We start from the raw sequence: 25632 nt of genomic DNA, 5'->3' as shown, positions 1-25632 counted from the left end.
GTAATCAATATAAAAATTATTAATGAGATACACATTTTTTTCATACTAAATCTTCAAATCTGGTGTGTGCGTCACCCTTACAGTACATCTCAGTTTGGACTAGTCATATCTCAAGTGCTCAGTGACCACACATAGCTAGCGGCTATTGCATTGGACAGCACAGCTCTAGTGTCAGCTTCACGGTAGCCTGGCCGCTCGTGGGGTAGAAGGATGGCTGCCAGCCACAGTGAAGCTCTTTGTTGTCTCAATCAAGCATGGGGGTGAGAGGAAGTGCTTCTGAGCAAAAGTCTGAGCTGCAGGCTTATTTCATTGTCTGAGTCACATGTCTATCCTGAATCAATGACTGATCAAGCAAATATATGTACCAATTAGTTAAGCCCACCAGTGTGGACACTCCTGGAATTAGGATGCTGTCCATCTCTCCTAAGGTACATAGGCTACATGGCACACGAGTAGCTAGTAAAATGAGCATCTGGGAACCCATAAGAAGGGGAAGAGGGATGGGTCACACTCAGGAGAGGATAGTGGGACTGAATAGCAACTGTGTTTTAGGTCATTTAGGACCTACTTGGATATGTTTTTTAAAAAAGGAACGATTTAATGAAACACAATGTTCTTGCATCCTTGTACAGATAGCTCCTAAGATAGTTTCTTCAGGAAGATGCATGAAGCTTTAGAAAATCTTAAAACATCAAATTTCCAGATAGCTCTAGATTTTAAAACTTCTCTAGACATTGACAGAAAAAGAGGAGCTCACTTCTTCAGAATGTCCACTCTTTCTCTAGTCTTTATCTATATTTATTCTCTCTTTAATATTTCCACTTTTTCATGATAATTAAAATGCTTTATTAACTGTGGGCGATGATAGAACTCCTGTATTACTCCTTCTGATTTCTTATTTGTCCAAAGCTAATTCACATTCACTAGTGTGAATATCGGACTGCTCAATTCTGGAAAGAACTCTTTTTCTTTAATGAAATCTTTCTCTTTTGTTAGAAAATATGTAATTTTAGTTGTTTATAATATAACAAACTTTTCTTTTAAAGGTAAATACCATGTCAAGGCAGTAATGTAGTTGAAAAGGTCATTTTTATTTTGATAAGTTTTATTTTGACAGAGGAAACTTCACAATTTTAGAAACTTACCTTCCAAACTATTTTATTTATATAAAGTGACATAATGATTTCAATCATGTTCCTCTGCAAAATTCAATTGAAATGACCATTATTATAAAATCTCATGTGATATCGTGTTGTGTCCTTTTTAGCCTAGCTTCTCCATCTGTAACTGAGACATTTATTTGTAGAATATAAAAATATCTATTCAGTTACAGTGGTAATGGAGTATTTTTCATAAATTTTACCTATAATAGTTACACCTTCTCTGCAAAATCATATGTTTAGGTGATTAATAAATTACATCACTAACGTTTATATCTGATCACATACAACATATCTCTGATTAACATTGATAATAGAAGTAGAATTAGTATATTTCAAGTCATGGATAATTTTGCACGTGAAAGTACCTGTGAACAGATGGTGAATGATGGTTTACATAACCAAAGGTATATTTTCTTGAAGAAGTCTAGGAAATGTCACAGGAGGAAACATCAGTCAAGCGCACCAACTAGAAGCTTTCTGTGCTTCACGCTTCCTTTGGAAAAAACTTCTTATTTTTATAGCACTAAAGAAAAAAATTGTCTCATTTAAGAGTGCAAATTATTTAAGTCAAGGAAAGTGATCTTCTGACTTCCTCTGAACATTACGAAGAGGATAAGCAGATGGTCGGTTGGAATTTGGAAACTATTTTCACAGTATTTTCTCTTGGTAGCTGGAAGTGTTTGTAGGTATTGCAAAGACATAAGGTGCACCATAATATTTCCAACAAATGGCCATCTGTCACTTAGTGCACAGAGAAATCAATGGAGACCTCACTAGGCTAAGTTAAGAAATCCCATCGCTACCACATGTGGCTCTACAGTAGACAGCCCATAAATATCTACATCTTTGTGTTCCCTGAAAAGCAAGCAGGCCAGAAACACAGAACTTTTCCCATCCTGTATACTTTTGGAAATCTAAAACATGATCACATGGTTTTCACTTAAAATCTCAGCTCTATTTTATAATTTGCCCTACCATGGATTCAATTGCTAATAAATAAACTTTCATACATAGCAGAAGATATTGATTGTTTAATGTTCTATGCTGTAAGGAAAGAGAGATTATGTCTGCCAAAACTTCTTATTCTATATTACTGAAACATAATCTTAATTTCTAATTATAATTTCAGAATTCTGAAATTATGTATATTCTGAAATTATTGCTTTCTTCAAATGTGAAAGTGGGTCCACATTTTCACATCCTATTATTTATACAATGATACAATCATTTATACAATTCAGATTAAAATCAGATATTTTCCTTTTCTAGTAATAGTGCAATAAATGGAATGCTATCATTGGATTCAGATTATTTTTCACAAAAATGCGAAAATATGAAAAATATGTCAAATATATATTCACAAGACAGAAAAGGTTAAGTCCAGGTTTAAAAGACATTGCAGGAGTTGCAGGTTCACTAGTATCATTTACTAAGAAGAAAACCAATGAAGAGCCTCCCAAATATGAAATCAAATGCGCTATGGTACAGTGATAAATTAAACATACACACGCACACACACAGAAACTGTCCTATTGTTACTGCTAAATCAACTTTCATTTTTGGGCACTCATATATTTATTTTTATTTTACAAATCAGAGATAAACAATCTTGGGATGCATCTTCTCTCCATGGCACAATTTCTATTATCACAAGGCAATACAACTACAAGAATGTAATAAACAGCAGCGTAACAACACTAAAATTTCTTGCCAGAAACGCACTGCTTTTTGTATAGATAACATCAGTTCTATAAACCTTTGTAAGGCACTATGTTAGGTAGTTACTGGAGAAAGTGAAGATATTTTCTACCTTGACATTCTAGTGAGTAGGTAGGGATCTATACAGTATGGAGAAAGATAACATTAATTCACTTTTTTCTGGACCTTGAAGTACTTGTATCAAAATCACAAGTAGAGATGGGGAAAAGACATTAGGTGGAAGCAACAATATAAAAAAGGGGTAAAAATGGGAAAGTACATTCCCATTTGGGATAGTTACATTCCCCAAATGAAATTTATTGAGGGAGAAAATGTTGAAATGATAGGTGAGGCCAGAATATGAAGCACCATAACTATGATTCAAGAAAAGTCTAGACAAGATTCAACATCCATTTATGATAAAAATTCTCAATAAAATGGGTACAGAAGGAAAGTACCTCAATATAATAAAGGACATATACGACAAACCCATAGCCAACATCATACTCAACCACGAAAAACTGAAAGCTATTCCTGTAAGAACAAGAACAAGGTAAAGATGCCCACTTACACCACTCTTATTCAACACAGTATTAGAAGTCCTAGCCAGAGCAATTAGGAAAGAAAAAGAAATAAATGGGATCCAACTTGGAAAGGAATAAGTAAAACTTTCACTGTTTGCAGATTACATGATTCTATATATAGAAAACCCTAAAAAACCCACCAAAAAAACTATTAGAAATGATAAACAAATACAGTAAAGTGGTAGCATACAAAATCAACATACAAAAATCAGCTGTGGGGGCCGGCCCGGTGGTGTAGTGGTTAAGTGCATGCACTCTGCTTCGGCGGCCCAGGGTTCACAGGTTCTGATCCACGGCGCTCACCAACACACCGCTTGTCAAGCCATGCTGTGGCGGTGTCCCATATAAAATGGAGGAAGATGGGCATGGATGTTAGCCCAGGACCAGTCTTCCTCAGCAAAAAGAGGAAGATTGGCGACAGATGTTAGCTCAGGGCTAATCTTCCGCACCAGAAAAAAAAAAAAGAAAAAAATCAGTTGTGTTTCTATATACTAACAACAAACTAGCAGAAAGAGAAAGCAAGGATATGATCTTATTTACAATCACAACAAAAAGAATAAAATATCTAGGAATAAATTTAACCACGGAGGTGAAGACCTATACACTGAAAACTATAAGATATTATTGAAAGAAATTGAAGACGACATAAAGAAATGGCAAGATATTCCATGCTCATGGATTGGAAGAATAAACATAGTTAAAATGTCCATACTATCTAAAGCAATCTACAGATTCAATGTAATCCAATCAGAATCCCAACGACACTTTTCACAGAAATAGAACAAAGAATCCTAAAATTTATATGGAACAACAAAAGACTCTGAACAGCCAAGAGAATCCTGAGAAAAAAGAACAAAGCTGGAGGTATCTGAATTCAAAATATACTACAAAGCTATAGTAATCAAAACAGCATGGTACTGGCAGAAAAACAGACACAGAGATTAATGGAACAGAATTGAGAGCCCAGAAATAAACCCACATATCTATGATAGCTAATTTTCAACAAAGGAGCCAAGAACAAACAATGGAGAAAGGAAAGTCTCTTCAATAAATGGTGTTGGGAAAACTGGACGGCCACATGCAAAAGAATGAAAGTAGACCATTATTTTACACTGTATGCAAAAATTAACTCAAAACGGATTAAAGACTTGAATGTAAGACCTGAAACCATAAAACTCCTAGAGGAAAACATAGATAGTATGCTCTTCAACATCAGTCTTAGCAGTACCTTTATGAATATCATGTCTCCTCAGGCAAGGAGAACAAAAGAAAAAACAAATGGGACCACTTGTGCACAGCAAAGAAGACCATCAACAAAATGAAAAGACAACCTATTGATAGGCAGAAAATATTTGCAAATCATATGTCCAATAAGGGTTAATATGCAAAATATATAAAGAACTCATGCAACTCAACAACAAAAAATACAAACAAAAAACGATCAAAAAATGGGCAGAGGATATGAATAGACATTTTTCCAAAGAAGATATACAGATGGCCAACAGGCACACGAAATGATGTTCAACATCACTAATTATAAGGGAATGCAAATCAAAACTACAATGAGATATCACCTCACGCCCGTCAGAATGGCTATTATTAAAAAGACAAGAAATATGTGTTGGAGATGTGATGAAATGGAAACTCTCATACACTGCTCATGGCTCTATAAACTGGTACAGACACTATGGAAAACAGTATGGAAATTCCTCAAAAAATTAAGACTAGAACTACCATATGATCCAGCTCTTCCACTCCTGGATATTTACCCAAAGAAGACAAAAACACTAATTCAAAAAGATATTTGCACCCCATGTTCACTGCAGCATTATTCACAATAGCCAAGATGTGGAAGCAACCCAAGTGCCCATATCAATGGATGAATGGAAAAAGAAGATGTGGTATACACACACACACACACACACACACACACACACACACGGAATACTACTCAGCCATGAAAATAAACGAAATCTTGCCATTTGTGACAACATGAATGGACCTTAAGGATATTATGCTGGGCAAAATAAGTCAGATGTAGAAAGACAATTACCATATGATTTCACTCACATGTGGAAGATAAACAAAATAAACAAACATATAGATATGGAGAACAGATTGGTGGTTACCAGAGGGAAAGGGGGCAGGGGGACAGTGAAAGGGGCAAAGGGGCACACGTGTGTGGTGACAGATGGCAACTTGACTTTTGGTGGTGAACACGATGCAGTCTGTACAGAAGTCGAAATATAATGATGTACACCTGAAATTTATGTAATGTTATAAACCAATGTGACCTCAATGAAAAAAAAGTCTAGAGATTGTCTTTAAAGCAGTGAGCATCTAGTGCTTTTTTCTCTTGAATTTTGTATTTTAAAATTGCTTTTTTAATTACAAATGATACATGAATTTTGTAAAACATTCGAATAGAGCAGAAATGAGCCAGTCAGATTCTTCTATCTCTTCTGCTCTCCCCAGTTCCACTCACTAGGAGGGGGGATTTGCAGTTGCAAACCTGAAGCAAAGAAAACAACAAAGGAGGAAAACCTAACAATAAAGGCAATGCTGCGCTGTATGCCCAGGGGAAACAATCACAATCCTTTAGGCTGCTTCTCCTATTTGCCTCTATAATTCTAAACAAACTTTTTTTTAAAAGCTGGTATGTGTTCATTTTTCATTTTCAGACATTATAGATTTTCCTCGTAATATGGAACATGAGGATTTCACTTTCTTAACCACCTCCTCTCTTCCTTACACACACACTTCCCCCTCATTCATCTTCTCTGAATTGTTGTTTACATTTTTAAAGCAGTATTTGGTGTTTGCATTAGCGTCACCAATCCAATTATTATTTACATCAGCCAGGCGATTTACAGTGACTTCATGTCTGTCCTTCTCAAACTTCTGACTGAGAATTTATTGCCTTGTTTGTGAGCTTGCTTGTTGGCGTGGTTCTATTATGCTTTCTGCACTGTCTCTGTTTCTTCCACGCTCCTCTTTTGAAGTTTATTTCCTACAGCCTCTGTTTTTTGTTTCATGCTTTCTTCAAATATCTGGTGATTGCCGACTAGTTAACTCTTGTGCATCTCAACCCACCTTGGCATCTGCTTTTCAGAGGACCTGAGCTAAGACCCAGGTCTTCCTTCATTTCAGCCAAGATTTTTACATATATCTTGTCTTTATTTTCTATTTCAAGAAGACCTGCCTGTTTGATTTCTGTATTTGGCATATATAGGTATGGCAAATACATATGTAGTACAACAAATGTTGATTGGAAAAAAATCAATCAATTCCACTTCTAGAAATGTTTTTATACTCAATGATTATATACAAATGTGTTTATTGAGGCATTGTTTTTAACAGCAAAAAGCAGAAATAATGTACATGCTGAATAAGACAGCAATGGTTAAATAAATTAGGATTTTGCAAGGGAATATTATGCAGCCTTTAAATGTCAAATAATTAGACTTTGTTCTCAGTACAACATAACTTAAAAACATAACAAATGACTTCAGATAATGTATGATCTTAATTTTATAAATATATAGATGAATTTTATTTCAATTTCTATTTTTATCTATACTGCTATACTTATAGTCTAAAAGTTAATGTATGGTAGAATTAGTAGTGATTTTTACTTTTTTATCCACGTATTTCTTTATGTCTCAAGTTTTTTTCAATAAGGGTGTATTCATTTTGCCATTAAAATTTGTGAATAATTTCAGTTAAATTTCAGGTATTTATTCCCTGGAATTTTGGCAAATTTTTAGAAATAATACTACCTTAAGTTAAAAAAAATCACTTTTCAATGGAAGACACCAAAATTGTTTATTTAAGAGAAGTAAAGCTTGACTAAGAAGACACCTACACATTTGTACTGGAAGCCACATGAATTAACACAACAGGGCAGCTCTGCCTGTCAGCATTAATGCCTAAAGAAAAGAGAAGAAAATATTCAGGAGGGAGGAAAGTGCATAAAATAAAAGGGATTTGCTGCTGGGAAAGTGATGTTGAAATCTCCAAAATAAGACACTTGTAAAGAAATTGGAACTGAGGGAGACACATTTGAACTTGCTGTAAAACATAGAAAGCTTGAAAAGTAATAATGAAAAGTAATAGAAACTCTCAAGGGTTAAATAATTTATCTACACAATGTGCTTTAAATGGTTCCACAAAAGGAGCAAAGCTGTTATATGAAATTTTTAAAAGCAGTGCCGAAACCATATAGAACTTGACTTTGAATACTGTGGATTTTCCACAAATTGCTAAGATGGTGTCCATCTGGGTTGACTCATATAAAGCACATTTGAGAATAGCTATGGCCTGCTTTTCACAGGAATAATTCTTGCATACCTTGATTTTGGTTCAAAGAGAATGTACCTGAATGCTTTATTCCATCTTGCCTTAAACTCTGTCACCCTGGGGCAGTTACATAACTTTCCTACTCCGGCAGCAATCTAGCTAGAAAATTAAGACCGTGTGGGTTGATAACCCTACTCTTGGTCCTTAGGCAAGTTATTTTTGCATTCCACATTCCTTATTTGTAAAACAGGACAATAAGAGTACCTACCTCAGACAGTTGTTGGGAAGATCAAATATCATGACACGGTATAAAGTGCTCAATAACCATGAGCTACGTTGACAATGATACCACCTTTTCTCCATCCATAAACACTGCATCCATCACAGTTTACCTTCTCAGGAGTTTGTGTGGTTTATATGAGATTATATTTGTCAATTGCTTAGCATAATATCTTGTTCATAGTATACTGTGCAATAAAATACATCTTTCCTTCCTATAAAGAATTTTCAAACCTGTTGCACTTCCTCAACTGCTCTTCAGACCATGCATTTCTCTGTTGGCACCAGGTAGAGGTCTACTCCTACCATTTACTGATTGGGGAGATTATGTGTGGTTAAATAAAATTGGTGACTGTTAAATGACTCACGTAGGACGAGATCTCTGATTTCCTGGCTCTTAGTGTCTCATTGCCTCAGAAGGATGGATTCACTGCTGAGATCCAGGAAACAGGTAGTAAATCATGAAATGAGTAGCATATTGTGATTTTCATTTTTACATACTTTGATTTATTTAATGTGCCCCTAAAGAAGCTGAAACATTAATGTAGGGACACGCTTGAATAATAAAACTGACCGTACTCTATGATTTGCTTCATTTGTGTTTTGGAAAAAATGCGAGTTTTTTTGTGTGTGAATTTAAGAATATTGCTAAATTTTACTGTCAAAAACTTAGACAACTTTAAATATTTTACAAAAAAAATTCATGAATGATAAACTATTCTCAACAGTTTCAACTAATCAGGATGGTGCTTATTAAAGTTACAGATATAAGCACAGGGTGTTTCTAAGCCAACATCTTTTTTTGAGCACATACAGAATTCTAAAATGGATATGCTAGGGCCATAGACAACGGCTATTCCTCAAATGTACACCAGAGGGGCAACTTCCAAAATTCACTTGGAAGAATGGGATTTTCTGAGGAATGAAAGAATAAGAAGCACAATTTCTGTCATAGAGTTGTATTGTCAGTAAGAAACTTTTGTTCTAAAATCATCTATCTTTTCTCTTTGAACATATATGTAAAAGACATCTTATGTCACAAAGTTTGGTGTTGAACTTCTTTTTTGTATTACGAATATTAAAAATAAAATGAAGGTTCTAAATTCCCTAAAAAACCAATATGATATAGCACAGAAACCCAAAATTTCTAAGAGCATATCCAAACTATACTATTCTCTCTGTGTTAAATACAGGCATTAATACTTATGCACATGGCTTCAATTCTTAACATAAATTTCTCTTATATAAACTTATATAACCACGCTCCTAAGTTTTAAAGTACTGGATGTTTGAAGTTTGAAGCAGCAAGCTTTCAATTAGCATCTATTATTTATAGGGCAGCGGGGTAAGTGCTAGAACTTCACTGAAGGTCACATCCAGCTTAAATCTACACCAATTCTACAGTTTACTCTCTGGCAATATAATTTCAACGATGTTAATTTCTTGATGTTTCTCATCTTTTCTTATTCTCCAATCACTATCAAGTCTCTAGATGCCGTGTTCTCTGTTTGGCAGACAAAGGAAAATGTACAATTACAACAAACTAGGGATAGTTGAAGGGCCAGAGATAGAGATGAGGTTAAAAAAATAAAAGAAGAAACAGAGGTCAGGGAGAAAAATATAATTGAACATTTTTTTCCCTCAAGGTTCTTCTGCATCATTTATAATTTGTGAAGTGTAGCCTAATAGGTGTGTTTTTGAGGGAAGCAATAGATGTTGAGATATCAATGAGCTAAACGGTTCTGTGTGCGTGTGTGTGCACACAAGCACGTATATACATATATATCCACGACACAGACAGCTGAGCTTCTGTTGTGGTTGTATTAACCTTTCCCCGAACTACTATTATGTACTATGTTTATTCCCTACTGAATAAAATGGTATATATATTTTTCCCTTAAATGTTTGATTTATATAGAACTTAATATGTTACCTATTATATTTAAAAAATTGGGTGGAGGAAGCTTGACGGAGAAAAATCAAGTATAGAGACCAGGTTTCAGGTTGAAATTTCAATTTCAGGTTTGAATTGAAGAGAGTGAAGCAATTTATGTTAATAAGACCATTGGTAGATTATACTAATCCAATATAATATCTGGAAACTCTGAGTGTTTTATCTTTTAGTAACTACTTTTACATATCTGGTAAACAATGATAAAATGGCTTATTTGTTATATGTCACACTGTGAATCTTCAGATTTTGCGTTGTGCTGTCAGGAGAACTTAATTAACAATCTAAATCTTGCCTTTCACCTCTGGTCCAGCCAGTAGAATGCATCCCATAAGAGAAAAAATTTAGTAAGAACTGGCTAAAGCAAAGCTAGTCTACAGTAGGAGAGTGGCTGGTGCCTAGTGGAGGAGAACATTCTTGGACAGGCTTCTCAGCAGTCAGGGTAAGGTAATCAGCAAGAAACCATCATGGGTGCGAGGGTGGGCGTGAGTGAGTGGAGTGGGGGTGAGTGAGTGGGGTGGGGTGAAGGCATCTCTTCCGCACTGAGCTGAATATAGTCCTTCCAGGAGTTTTGCAACTCCCTGGTCTGAAGAACAGGTCCAGTTTTCCTTGGGCTACCTGACCCAAGTGATGTAAGGCTTGGGAGAAAGGGTTCATCTGTTTAGGGGGCAGTGTCTTGTTTACATTCACAGGTGGGAAGAGAAAAAAAAAACTGAAGACTTAGCCTGATATTTTTTTTTTGTGCATGAAAAACTTAGAGTTAAGTTTAGAGTTAGATTTAGTTTTGTCTAGAACTTTAGAAACTAGAAACCATTTCTTAAAGCTAGATTTTTAATAAAGTCCTTAGAACAAAACAAAATTCCTCATGCAGAGGAGAAACTCTATAGTAATATTTTAAAGTAAATACTAAAATAAATTGGAGTAGGATAGCATACTTCCCTTTGTCAGATAAAGAAATTTCTTAGTGGAAATTTAATTTACTTCAATATATTGACAATGGTTAATAATAACTGAATGTTTATACCTTATGTGGATAATCTCCTTTAAGTGCTGTGAGAGGTGCTATTATCCTCATTTTAGAGATGAAGAAAATGAGGCTTAGAAAGGAGAAGTAAATTGTCCAAAGTCACACAACTCGGTGGTGGCAAAGTTAATACTAAAACTCAGGTTTATTTAACTCCAAAACTCAAGATTTTAACTTCTACAGATAGTGCCTTTTCACAATGATTGAGCCCCCAAATTTGGCTGAGCAATGGGGATGAACAAATCATTCAAAGCTGCTACCACACAACCCAGTGGAAGAAGCAGGTTTATCAACAAGAATACTGATATATTCAAGTTATACATAAATGTCTGGGAGCAGGAAGAGGGAGTGATTAATTGTGACTGTGGGATGTGAGGAATGATTCACAGAATATTTCGAGCATTTTTATGGTGTCTATTTTGGGGAGCAATGGACTCATTTATCTCTAAAAACTGATATCCAGGGAGGCATTTCCTGCCTTTGACTTACCCTTCTTAAGGTAAGAATATGCAGGAAATGTTCATAAAGAAGGTTTAATAGACAGAAGATGTCGATCCTAAAAAATGGCTCTTGTTTTGAAGGGGTGTTGCCAAATCGCCACCAGAGGCTTGGGCCTCACAGAGAACGTGCGATGGATTTGGCTGCTGCCGACAGCCATGACCGTAGCACCTGACAACGTATAGATGGAATACTAGGAAGACAGCAGCTTGAACATATCCAGGTTCCTTTTTACTTATGGTGCAATTTTGTTTTTTTTTAATTTGCTACAGGAGGCATTTATTAATGTTGCAATTTGGAAAACATCATATAATGAAAATTTAAACAGAAGATCTCAGTGGAAGCAATTTATGAACAATGAGACTTTGAAACTGAATGGGCAGTAAAGGAGGACAGAGGGTCAGAACAGAGTGAAGAGTAAGTAAATCCTTTGATTTACCTCCCTAATCTATGTTAGGACTCTATTTACTCTTTCCTGAAGGTTATCTCTAATTCTAATTGCCTGTTTGCGTCCTGTCCTGAGAAATCGGAGCTGCAGACGCCCTTTCGGTGACCATAAAATGCCTTCTGTGTAATCAGGTGCGCTGCTGCGCTGACACCGGAGGTCTGTGGCTTAATAACAGACGCACAGAGGGCGGGGGGAGGCAGACAATTCAGAGTGGGCATCTGGATATTAATCAGTGTTAAGAAAAGCAGAACTTCAGAAGTTACCACCTTTACAAACAGCATCCCCAATCATCCTTGATTCAAAGAGTGAGGTTGTTCAAGCTGTTCAAAAATGAGTGACAGTACAGCCCATACAATTTGTGTAAAAATAAGTAATTAAACGTATCAGGGAAAGTTTAAGGATGGCTCACAGTCCCCTAAGCCTGCTCACGGGTGACCATTTTCAGCTCACATTCTTGGCCCACTTTCTCATCAGTATCGCTTGTGGAAGAACTTTTCCAGAGGGAAAGCGGCAGGTGCAGAGAGATAGAAGTCCAGCTATGAGGGTAAGGGGGCAGATCTACAGCTTCTCACAGCATTTCCTGTGCTTACCAAAATAAAGCCCAGCAGGAGCAAGCGCCTGTGTTGAGTAAAAGCGATCCTAAAGCAAGAAGCAGATAAGCAACAAAGCCCTGAGCATGCACGAGGAGAAGAGGACGGGCTTCCCAGGAGAGGCTGCAAGTGGACCTAGACGCTCCTCCTTTTGCAACACTAGTTGAGAACTTGCCTCAGGAAGGAGGTGTGTAGCAATGCCGTCCCTTCTGTATATCCTTTATAAGGCATTTTTTAATTCAACAAAGGCTTAGCGAGTGCCTGCAGTGAGCCTGGTACCACCAATGGTTTTGTTAAAAAAGAGACAATGGCCCAAAATGGAGTCACTTGCGCTAAGCCCACGTCAACAAACCAAGACTTAACATCTAACTTAATCACAGTTTTAACTTCTTCCAGGGGTGGAATCTTAAACCAGTCAATCTGGAATTACCTGGTCAGCACTAGTGAGGTCATCTGTCTGATAGACCCTCTGTTGTCCCCCAAAGGAAGGTGACCTTGCCTGAAACAATCCACTCTTTGCTAGCAACTTCCTTGTCCCGCCCTCTTCTGCCTATAGTCTTTCATTTTGCACAGCTCTTCCGAGCTCCTTTCTGTCTGTTATACGGGACGCTGCCTGATTCATGAATTGTTGAACAAAGCCAACGCGATCTTTAAAATTTACTCTCTTGAATTTTGTCTTTTTACAGTTTTTACTAGTTAGATTTGTCATTTTCAATAAATGCTTTTGTCATCTTCACAAATCCTGACTTAAAGACCCTGCTCTATAGTCCATCATATAAATATGTAGAATGGTGATTACAGGTCAAGGTGAGAGCCTTACAGTCAGAGAAACTCTCACCTCCTTACAGGGTTTCTTTCTTTCTTTTTCCTTTTTCTTTTCCTCTCTCCCTCCCTCTCTTTCTTTTTGTTTTATTGAGTGTTCCTCACGCTCTCAACACATTTTCTGCTGAAGGCCTTAGCACTAAAATCACAATTCTATCTCTATTAAAAAAAAAGATAATTTTTAAGCATTTACTTTTGAGTCAAGTGTTCAAAATCATGTTTCCTTCCCTTACTGGTTTAGGTTTCCCTAAGTCTAGAGAAAACATCTCTATAATGTGTTGTGACATGAACATTTCTCATAAATGCAGAAGTTAGAGAAATACAAATAGAAAATTACATCCTAATACGAATCAATCATCCTTATTATTTGGCAAAACCCGAGAAAAGAAAAAGTCTTTACCACTTCTTCAAGAAGAGGTGACAGAACTAGCCTATTACAAGCCACTTAGAGGTAGAGATTTAAACAGTAGCTGCCTAGGACTTAACCAATGTGTACTTGAAAACTAATTATTCTGTTTCTCAATCTTTTGACTCGAGAGAGCAAGAGTACACCGGGGAAGTCATAAGAACGTACTTTCTGAGCACTGTTCTGGGAGTAGCATGGAGAGATCTGGCAGACTATATGGCACTTCTTTTCCACACATTAAAGTAAATGCAGGATGTCAGTGTTGACGTGTGGGTCTTTTAGAGTACGTCTTGCTTCTATAGTGATAGAATGGATGACAGAAGTGAATACAATAAAACCGAGCGAAGTGCAATTTTGAGGGTGACAGGCAATCAAAGTCAGTGGTAAGTCTTAATGGAGAATGTATTTGTTTTCACACCATGAATTTTTTTCAATTCTAGTACATGTGGTGCTCATTAACGAATCCCAATCTATTCAACTTTAAATATATAAAACTTTTCCCCCTTTACCTTCTGGGTGAAAGCCTGCTGAATTTAATTCATATTGAGCTCAGCTTCACAGTTAAAATGTAAAAAAATATGATGAAAAACTTCTAAAGATATATTTTTATTCGCCAATGCTCCCTGTGGTTCCCTTGATGATATAACACCCGCCACTGCCAGACTGTCCCTTTGTCTCTGGAAGATCAATGATGGTGGTGGCCTGACTATATTCTCCTCTTTGTAAAGAAGAGGTGATGTCACTTCAAGGAGCACAACTGAGAGGCTGAGAAGCAAAACAACCACACTTTCACATGCAGTTTAGTGAAGAAAAATGTAAATGCGCATGAAGGGGTGCTGAGGTTCAGTGTTTCTATTTTTATTTCTTTCTTGTTTCAGTAGTTTTATTCTGCCCAGATTCCATTAGGGCATAGAAGATTACACCCCAATAAAAAACTATGGTCAAAAGGCTCTTGTCATCTGCTTATCTTGGTTGCCTCAACAGAACAAAAGAGAATAAAACATACCACTTACAAGTTTTTACCTATATTTATTTATCATATATTATCTACCGATCTGTGATCTATCTATATATGATATAATCATAAAATGAGGAGTATATAAAATGGTAAAAAGTATTGCTCTAAAAAGTGTACAATCAAGAAAAAAAACCCACGGTACAGTGACGTGTAACTTACATAGATTACATTCTATGTTTATTTGACTTGCAGTAGTTACCTTAGTCGATGGGTATTTTTTGTTACACAAAAACAACAAACAACCAAAGAAGAATGTGATATTGAGACCATGTAAGTAAATTGTTCATTATCATTGAAAAGGCATTTCAAGCCCTTAACTTTGTTGGAAATTAATCTTAGTGAGATAAATCCTAGAGTATTCTAGTCAGTTATTGATTCTATCCTATTGTGTAAATCAACATTGTCCTTCAATAATTTTCGCAGTGTTTGAAGAAATTTCAATGCGTTCTGGTATTTTTTGCTAGATACATATGAAATTATTTCTAAAGGTGTGTATCAGTCTAAATCTCAGCCCTCCCTTCAGAGAAAAGTTTCCCAAAGCTACCAAGAAAACAACAGTCTTTTATTTGGTGGAATTATAGACCAAACACTTGTCAAAACTCAAAGTTATCATTACATTGCTTCCAACCTGTTTCCAACTTATTTGTATTAACATCTCACTTTCGTTTTGCTTAGAAATTTGATCATTTTAATTTTCTCATTCAAATATTCCATAGACCTGGTTTTCTTCTAGTGAATATGAATATTTACATATATATGTTTATGTTTAAATAAAAATAAACATATCAAAAGCATATTTTCTAATTATTTATAATCACAAGAACAAGCAAGATCAATTTTACAAGGTTATGACTCAGGCAATTTGACTGTGTGGTTGCTGACATTTGTGGAGGGAAGAAAAGAATGAGAAGTATGTCTCCTCTTTCTGATTCATGAAATTGTCAAACCAGTCCCCCTTCCACTTTTCCATCCTCTAATCCTTATCTTATTAAAGGTTTTCTTATACAAATAAATAATGCAAAAAGATAATAACTACCTGTTAAACACAGGTAGTCAAGTTGGCCATAGAGGGTTCATTTAAAATATAAAATGCAATTACTTTCAATAAGTGACTAAAATTGTTCTGACCACTTTCCCATGCAGAATCTATCTTTAGTCATTAATTCCCACTGATCAAATTCCATTAGTGGAGGTCTGAAACCATGGCAAGCAAATATTGCTTTAAAAATACACTATTTCAGTTTGCTTGTAACAGAAAATTTTGTTGTTGTCGAAGCACTTAGGGTTGTTAATGTGAACAAAAGCTAAAGTACGAAAGGAAAAAATATTCTGCATCTTGACTATGCTGAAGGTCACAATGGTCACCCCTTCACCAGGGTGCCTATTTAGTGGATGTGTATTACATTCAAATCTACTGTGCTCAAAAAATGTTTGTTGGGTGAGTGTTTTCAGCTGTGTTTTGTTAGCCTTATTTTTCTTAATTCTTGCTTCCCCCAGTCTTGGACAGCTGCTAGTCAATTGTCTGCAGCCAAATATTTTATCTAAAAAATAAGATTTTTCATTTTAGGACAAAAGGGAAGGCGAGCAATAGAACCCAAAGCTGAGGTGTCTGCTGTTGTGATCAAATACTTGCTATTATTATTATTATTATTTTTTGCTGAGGAAGATTTTCCCTGAGCTAACATCTGTGCCAATCTTTCCCTATTTTGTATGTGGGACACCACCACAGCATGGCTGGCAAGTGGTGTAGGTCCACACCTGGGATCCGAACCCACAAACCCAGGCAACTGAAGTGGAGCATGCCAAACTTAACCACTGTGCCACGGGGCCGGCCCCAAATACTTGCTATTATTAATTTGATTCATCTGGGAAGCCATGCCTATGCTAGTTAGTCAACCATTTACCATTAGGCAAAAAACAGAAGCAAAGTATTTACATTTGTCTCCTTCCACCCCACACCCTCCCAAATGGTTTCTATGTCAAGGCTTTGGCTAAACCTTAAAAATTCTGTGAGTAGGTTTATGTAGCATTTTATTAGAGCCTGAAGTCAGCCTCCTGAACTGATATTCAATCCCATTATGGAAAAAAGATGCTAAGAAAGAAATCTTTTGTAAAACACAGCATAAAACAGATCTTGGTATTAGCTACTTTTAGCTTCAGATAACATGCTTGGTATAATGTTTTAGTCAAGTTCCTGTGCCAGATCAGATCCTCAGCCCTCGGTGATTTTTGGAATAATTTTTACCATGAGTCTATGAAATGACAGCCTTAGAAATGCCACTGTAAATCTCAGAGCTGCCACTGTGGCCAGTGACAGCTGATAAACGGAAATGGAAGAAAAGCAAGCAATGCAATTACAAAGAAATTTGCACGACTCCTGGTCCACCTGTAGGAAGTTAATGGCGGCCCTGCTTTATTATTTTAAAGTTACTTGCCTTGCAAACCGTAGATTTCTCCAACGCTGTTCTGACGAGTGATGTGGTGCCAGTACGCACTACGAGGAAGAGATATTGACTTGGATAATGTCATTGGTTCAGTCAAACTTGTCTGAAGCTAAAAGAAAAAGAAAATGTGTCTTAGGCTTTATTTAAAACATTCCATTGAAATCTGTTCTTTTAAAAGTTGAGGGTTAAATGTGGGTGACGTATGATAGAGTTTGTTATAGATATCAGCATAATCTGCTGTTTAAGGATAACTTTTTTAAAATAAAGTAAAATCATGACTCAAAACCTATGAAATGCACACTTGCAAACAATTTAACCCCACTCATTAATTAAGAAGGGAATAAAATGATGGTCCACAGATTCCAAGGAGAATTCAGAGGGCTTATAGCCAATTAGGGGTGCTGGTAAACAGCCAGAGCAATAATCAATTGTATTCCACCAGACAAGTTTATTTGCAGTTCTATGAACAAGAATTATCCGCATTACTATCAGCTTTCTACAATTTATTGAATTGTAAACTAGCTCAAAAAATGGAAGTGCAAGCCCCTTCTGAAACAGATCCCCCAGAATGGTGCCAAACACAGGATACTGTTTCTTTTTTTCCCATTTCAGTGTCTTATGATTTTTCCTGACCCAATGGCTCCTTTCTCGAATAGATCTTTTTCCTTGCTCCTCTGATAGGACCTTGTACATATTAAAAACGTATTTCCCCGAGAAGCTCTGTGATAAAAATGTGGCATATTTTCCTATTTGAAACATACATTTTAAGGTTAGCTAGAGATCCACACGACATCACATCACGTGCTCAGGCATATGATTAGTTCAAAGAGAACAACACTTTACATTGCATTTTCCAGAAAGAAGTTTATTTTTATTGATTCATACCAGGTTTTTAAAAAAATTCAGAAACAAGTTTATTTGGTGTTAGTGCGCATTTCTCTGATGCAATCTGAGCAAAGGTTCACTGTCTGACAGATCATAGGCAATCCTCTAATTAATAAAATCTCACATTTCCCCCTTACTCAATACCTGACTCCTGGAAAACTAGGAGCTGTAAAGATCATCTCGGTCAAATGTAGCCTTAGGGTCCCTGCAAGTTTGCTCGCCGCGGAGCGCACCCTGCGCTCCTCTGCCCCATACTCCCTATCTGTGGATCCAGTGTTACCATGCTTCACAGAACATGCTCTCAGGAAGGTACCTGCTATGATACAACAGGCCCTTTACAGCCACATAAAACCAAGAAGTTTTTACATTATAATAGAAGATGAAATCAAAGGGCTTGAACACATTTATTTGATTTTTACTTTTTCAGTAGTGACGCATTTCTAGAACTGCTATGTCTTGCCACAAAAGTGCTCAATTCAGTGTATTTAAAAGTCTGGCCCTGTTGAAGGTATCTTTTTTTCTTTTAAAGATGGCTCCAAATAGCAACCAATTTTTATATTTTTCAAAATTTGCTATATTTCAAAGTTTTCCTCCTTATTAATGAAAATAGGTTTTATGAACCACAGCCACATCCCATGGGTGGTAGGTAGCGGGTATGGGGGGGAAGTCAAATTTTGCGTTACAATAGCGTGCTACTTTTCAGAATCTTTGGGATGCTTGTTAACCATGCACATGGCCAGTTTCACCCCAGACCTAATGGTTGGAGAATCTCTGTGAGTGGGGCTATGCGTGTGAAGAAGACACAAAATAGCCTCCCACACACTAACACCCATCACCCACTACTGTAAGGGACACAGGCGAGGCTCATTTATGAAACTCACTGGGACAAAAGGGCTTTCACCTTTAGAGCCAACTTCTCATGTGAGGTGTAAACTTAATTAAACACATAAATCTTTAGTTAGCGTCAGCAATGCCCACTAATAACATCAATTAATCCATAAAATGAATCTCATATTAATCACACTTCCGTCTACTCTTTATTCTTTTTTATAATATATTATAATTTCTTTACTACTTAGCATACAATATAGATCATCAGTGGTAAACTAATCTTCCCCAAATTTGACGAAAGTGATTTTCCTTTCCTTTTTATTCTGGGAAACGAGTTTCTTCCCAAATGGTCAGTCTTAAGCATCATAGAAACACAATAAACACGTTTTGTTTACTGGAAACAAATAACTGGAAGCCACTTGATAATAGTTTCCTCCATAAAATTTTCCTCTGAATCATCCCATGTTTTTTCGTCTCCTTTCTTTATTTCTTGCTCTTCATTGTTTTGAAGTTCTAGAAGACCTTTTACAATATTCTATTTCTTCATTTGTTTCTTTAGTTCCTCTTATTTTACTTCAATATTTAATTGCAGAAAAGTAGAAAATTTGTATTTGAACACTTGAATGTAGATATTCTCAGGATCTTTGCAAAGGTACAAATCTTGTCTACCACATCTCAGATGTTTAAGTCTTCTCCTAGACATTAGAGAATCCACTCCTCATTCATCATTCACAACTACGTATTCAGTAGAGTTACGGACTGAGTTGTGTCCCCTCCAAATTCATATATTTGTGAAAAATTGACATAACTGGAGTCATTTTAAAATAGAGCTGGAGCAGCCATTCCAGGAGACTGCTTTGCTCTTCTTGTTCCTTGAACCTTGAACTGGGCCAAATCTTTGGACTTGGCCAAAAAGGCAATTGTTTTACGAGCAATTGTTTGAGAAGTCAGCAGGAGAACGGACTACCTCACCACAAAAACTGATAATTATGGACTTTCTGAAGATAGAATCGGTAGTCAATCCATGTTTAGCCAGGACTAGCTCTCTGCCTCCAACTCCAATTAAAATTCTTTTGAATGCAAACCTCCCTATTCTTTGCCTTTAAAAGCCCCTGACTTTAATTCCCTAGTGGTGCACTATTTGGGTTTCTACCTGAATCTGTGCTCCCAGAATTGCAATTCTTTGATCCCAAATAAATGCTTGTTTGCCTTTCATTGCGGCTTTTTATTTTCAGGCTAACATACTGAAGCCCTAACTCCTAATGGGACTGTATTTGGAGATAGGGCCTTTAAAGAGGTTAATTACAGATAAATGATGTCATCAGGGTGAGGCCCTAATCCAATATGACTGTTGTCCTTATAAAAGGGAAAGAGACACCAGGAATGTGCGTGCACAGGAATGTGACGACACAATAAGAAGGTGGCCATCTGCCAGCCAAGGAGAGAGGCCTCAGGAGAAACCAATCCTGCTGGCACCTTGATCTTGGACTTCCAGCCTCCAGATCTGTGAGAAAATAAATGTCTATTGTTTAAGCTGCTCAGTCTGTGGTATTTTGTTATGGCAGCCCTTGCAAACTAGTATAAGTATTTTGTGTCATTGGCAATCTATCAGATGATGTAGAATCCATCTGATTTATCCAGCAACTGTTAATTTTAAGTTTAAGCAATGTATTATAAATTGGGCTTTTGATGTGCAGAATGACAAAGACAATGTGGCAATAGTTCAAGCCTTTTTACTAGAGAATTTTGTTAGTTTTAATTTTAAACTCCTGACAAAACTTCTCTGGGTAAGAGGGTTCAACAAAGTGACATAAAAATCATCCTTAACTTTTCATATTATAATAATGCTTCAATTAAAAGCATCAAGATAAAAATATAGTTTAAAATGCTATAATAATTTCAGAATTGAAAGAGCAATGCATCAGTTTGACCTGGAGGATTTTTAGGATCATAAGAGTGTGTATATGAAAAAACATATAGGGCAATTTATATTTATATTGCAAATAAATATTTATATTTACATATACAAAAGAGAAAATGATACTGTGAGATCATTTCGAAGCAATTCTGTATTTTAAGAAATCAAACAAGATGGATACGTACGTGTCTTCAAAGTTCTTTCGTTTCTTCTCTGTAAGGATCTGCCCTGGTGATGCTTTCAGTTGCCTCAGTCTGTGAGAAATTCCTCAAAAAATGGTACAAAATTCTGCAACCCGTCCTGCCAGAGCTCCCTCGGTATCTAACCACAGCCTCTTTCCCACAGACAAACGTCATCTGCCTCTCCTGTTCCACAGGGTCAGGATTTGGAAAGGATGCTTCAGCTTGGATGCAGAAATCAACTAGATCTAGAAGCAGTTGCCATAACTTTTTGCCATTTTTGGCTCTAACTCTCTCTTAGTTTCATTCTTTTTGAAACAGCAGTGAATTCACTGAGATACTGAGTGATGAAACAGAAGTCGCTTATTTAGCACCTGGAAAGGGTAAAGGTCACAGTTCACCAGGTCTGGATAGTAGTTAAAACATTGGTATTCTACTTGAAAGTTGAAGCTACCCATCTCACAAAGCCCATGGCCTAAAAGAATGATTTCGGTCCAAAGTGTGCCACATGGGGATTCAGTTAATACCTTTATTTGAGCATCATACAGATAGGAGTTACGCTGTCCTCCAGTGGATGAGAAGGACAAGCCAAAAGCAAAGAAGCTTATATTTAGAAGACTCCCATAAAGATATAGACAAGGGTTGGCTGCTTCTGCTCACTCCCATTTGGGCAATATCTAAATAAACAAATTCATTTTTTATTTGTCAACATCTGAGATTAGTGTATGATATCAAAGAGAAAGGCCAATATCATATCCTGCTGCAACCCTCTTCTCTCCCCTCCCCCAAACTTCAGGAAACTCTTCAGAAAACCTTTGGTTGAAATGTTAGATGTTAGGAAACAATTCTTCCTGGGTCACTCATGTCTGCATTTCTCACGACAAATTTTGTTCCTTACTATCGTTTCCAGTGTGTTTGTACAGCAAACAGCCTTGGAAGAGACAGTGTCTTTCTCCAGGGCAGAGGGCAGATTTGTTTCCTGACCAGGATAATGCAGATAACGTCTTCTTCCAGGGCAAAGGTTGGGCAAGTTTGCTCGCAGCCATTTTATAAGATTAGGAGTTTCTGAGCTCTGATTTCTCAGCCGCGACAACATGCTGCATCCACCTGGCTGCTCTACATCGCCCCATGGGACTTGGGGAACAGGCGAGCTAATGGGAACATGGAACCCATGCTGCCCGCTGTGCCATGACTAATCAAGTCCTTTGTCTCTGATCCAGGAGTCTTGTGTTTTCTGTGGCATCCATGAAACTGCGGCAGCCAGAGAGGTGGGGGTGGTGGCATCTCTCCTGCTTGTGCTAATCTCCAGGTTGTCTCTGCTCTTCCTACATCTTGAATCTAAAGAACCTTATTAAATTCCCTCTATTGAACTACCTGGCACAGGCCCTATTTACTTAAGTGGACCCTGACTAATACAAAGGACTATCCCTTCATGCCCCCAATTTATTCAACATATCCACATTGAAAGGCTTTCAAGTTTCTGCTCTTGAAAGAGGCTCCCTTTTTCTGCTCTTTTAATACTAAAACCAACAAATCCCAATACCAGAGGATTTTGAGAAACTTTTTAGAAAAACATTTGAGTCAGTATTCCATTGAGGGGAATTAGTTTATGTATATACAAGTAGAATTACGACCATTGTTTCCCAAAGAGTCATCAATTCTCCTAACATTATTTGGCATTCACATTTTTATAAAAAAGCATCAAATTCTCTTAGAGTTTAAAAAGAATTTTGCCTGTTTTTACAAGTCCTTTCATATCTCCAGTTTATACATTTACTTTTTACTTTGGAAAATTTTTTCTGTATTTAAGTTTGCCTTTTGTGTGTGTGTGTGTGTGTGTGTGTGTGTGAGGAAGATTAGCCCTGAGCTAACATCTGTTGCCAATCCTCCTCTTTTTGCTGAGGAAGATTGGCCCTGAGCTAACATCCATGCCCATCTTCCTCTACTTTATATGTGGGACACCTGCCATAGCCCGCCTTGATAAGCGGTGCGTAGGTCCCCACCCAGGATGTGAACCTGTGAACCCCACACCACTGAAGTGGAGCACGTAAACTTAACCACTATGCAACCGGGCTGGCCCCAAAAGTTGGTCTTTTAGAGAGATTTGGGTTTTTTTTTTATTTAAAGATTTATATTTTTCGGTTTTTCTTACATATTGTATTTTGCTCTTATCCTAATTAATTTCCACTTTCTGTTTTCCTTAAGTTGTTCTCTTGGTCTTTTCTATCCTTAAATGCAAGTTGGATACTTGCATTTAAATTTTTATTTATTAATGAAAGCATTTGCTTCTGAATGCCACTGTGTCCACATTCCAATGACTTGATAAATAGAATAAAAATCATTCTTTCCTAAATTAGATAATTGTGGCTTTATTTTCTCTTTTATACAGGAGACTGCCTGTGTACATTTTGTTGAGATATTGCTTTTTGTGTATATTTTATTTATTTTCATTTAATAATACATTGTGATCAGAGAACATGGCCTCAGTAGTTTCCATATACTACTATTTTTCATTTTTATTCAATGTATATTAAATGAACAATTTCTGTATGTTTCATAGGCATTTGAAAAGATGCACTATCAATGTAGAGTTTCTCTCTCCACACACACACACACACACACACACACTATTCACTCTGTATTTCCTTCTCTGCATATTTGCTTGATTTTTAAATCTCCTTTATCAGATATGAAGGAAAGTGTTAATTTCAAATTACAAATTAACATATTTCTGTCCATTTCTTCTTCTATATTTAAGTACTATTTTATACATGAAAATGGTATTTTATTTGACACACAAAGCTTCCTGACTGTTTTATGGTTCCATAACTAATCTTCCCATTCTTTAGCTATATTTTAAAACTCTACTTTTAAAAGTTTTCCCTGTCCCAGGTTTCACTCTCACCTCCATCTTTTAGCCCCCACTCGTCCAAATAAGTGGGTTAATAATCTCTACTTTCCCCAAAATTCTGGGCTTCTTTTTCAAGAAATGGTGTCCACCATCCATTAATCTCTTCTTTGTTTCATCTGCACTTGTCTAGTAGGAATTCCTAGGCATTTACAACATACAGATAATATCTTTTCCATATTTTCAGCTGAATTCAAATATTCTATATTTTTGTATTCTTTTAGTCATTTCACCTGGCATTTGGTCCAGAAATCATTTACATTATGTAGTTAAATCCTCAAAAAATTCCTGGGAGATAAGGAAGGGATGAAGTATCCCTCTTTAAAATGAGACAGGGCTGAGGCTTTGAGACATGAATTGACTTTTCTAAGGCCATAGATCATATGGAAGCAGTGAGAATAGAATCGTGCTTCTGCTCTGTCCTTCTGCACTTTTTTTGACCATCCAGGGATTCTACGTATTGCCTTTCAAATGAGGTTGTATCATAAGTAACACTAAATATTGCAATATTTTTGTGGATGATAGAAGATGGCTGCAAATTCTTGAGAAGCCTGCATTCAGAAATAAGATGTCTAGGTTCCATTCTCTTAAATCTGGGCTGGTTGGTGATTGCTTTGATTAATAATATATGGTAGATATCACATCATGTCTGTTTTGGCACGCTCTTTAAGACCTTTAAGGCAGCTGTTGCTTCTCTCTACTTGTTCCAAGTCACTGTGTAAGTCTAACTGCTCTGAGGCCGCCATGGTACGAGGAAGCCCAAGATAACCGTGTGCAAAGGCCATGTAATTCAAGGTTTGAATCTTCCTTAGAGAATCTAGCAGGTCTAATCTTACGGAGGGAAAATCAAAATCCAGAAAAATTCAGGGATTTGCACAAGATAAATCCCAGCCACAACATCTCTAGTACAAAAGAATTCTCTTGACTCCTGAGTCCACTGCTCTTTGGACTCTGATGCTGATCCCTCTTAGGAAAAACAAGCTTCCTCCCAAACATGGTACAATATGTGACAATACAGCCGTGCACTGTGAGAGGACCACGCTGCCGACTGGTGTGATTTTTGTGAAGGTACTGGCTACCGGCACCTCTTCCGGCTTTTACCAAAAAGCTTATCCAGGTTACCATATTGCCTTTTGCAATTTCCCTTTGCTATTTTGAGACTCCACTTCCCCCTGTGATAAACAATAATGCTAATTTGTGTTCACCTACATAAAATTCATGTGTATTAAAAAATTGTTAAATTAATTTTCCTTTTGCTTTGTATCCCCCTAATTATTGCCTAGAAATTTAAAATCATATTAGCACTAGAGACACAAATCAATGCAATTGAGAGAGGAAAAATTCAGCACTAATGAATTAGCATTTATGAGTCATTCTTTATGTGCCTGGCAATGTGCAAACCTATATATGTTATCCCACTTAATATCTACATAAATTGTCAGCAAAATGCCATCTGAACTTTACAGACAAGGAAAATGAGACTCTGAGGGATAATATAATTTGTTCATGGTGACAGAGCCAGTGAGTGATGTCTCTGAGGCTTCAGAGACCAGGATGTTATCCCCTCTTCAACACCACTATTGTAAAATAACTTACTGGATCCCTCTACTTCAGGGAGCAGATAAGATGAGAATTACATCAATTGGGTCAATGCCACTGGACCAAGGCAGGAACACGAGCGCCTCTT

At 36.8% G+C, this 25632-nt stretch overlaps 1 protein-coding gene across 1 annotated transcript in view; it reads right to left on the bottom strand.

Moving 5' to 3' along the window:
- Positions 1-25632, bottom strand: part of DOK6 (docking protein 6) — a 382532-nt gene that overhangs the window by 54818 nt on the left and 302082 nt on the right. Inside the window, exon 7 of the mRNA XM_004422628.3 lies at positions 17216-17333. Coding sequence (XP_004422685.1) covers positions 17216-17333 — 118 coding nt within the window. The remainder of the gene's footprint in view (positions 1-17215; positions 17334-25632) is intronic.

This window comes from Ceratotherium simum, chromosome 14 (assembly GCF_057802395.1).
Source record: "Ceratotherium simum simum isolate JZ-2026a chromosome 14, ASM5780239v1, whole genome shotgun sequence".
NCBI lineage: Eukaryota > Metazoa > Chordata > Mammalia > Perissodactyla > Rhinocerotidae > Ceratotherium > Ceratotherium simum.
This window is presented reverse-complemented; position numbering and strand designations above follow the sequence as displayed.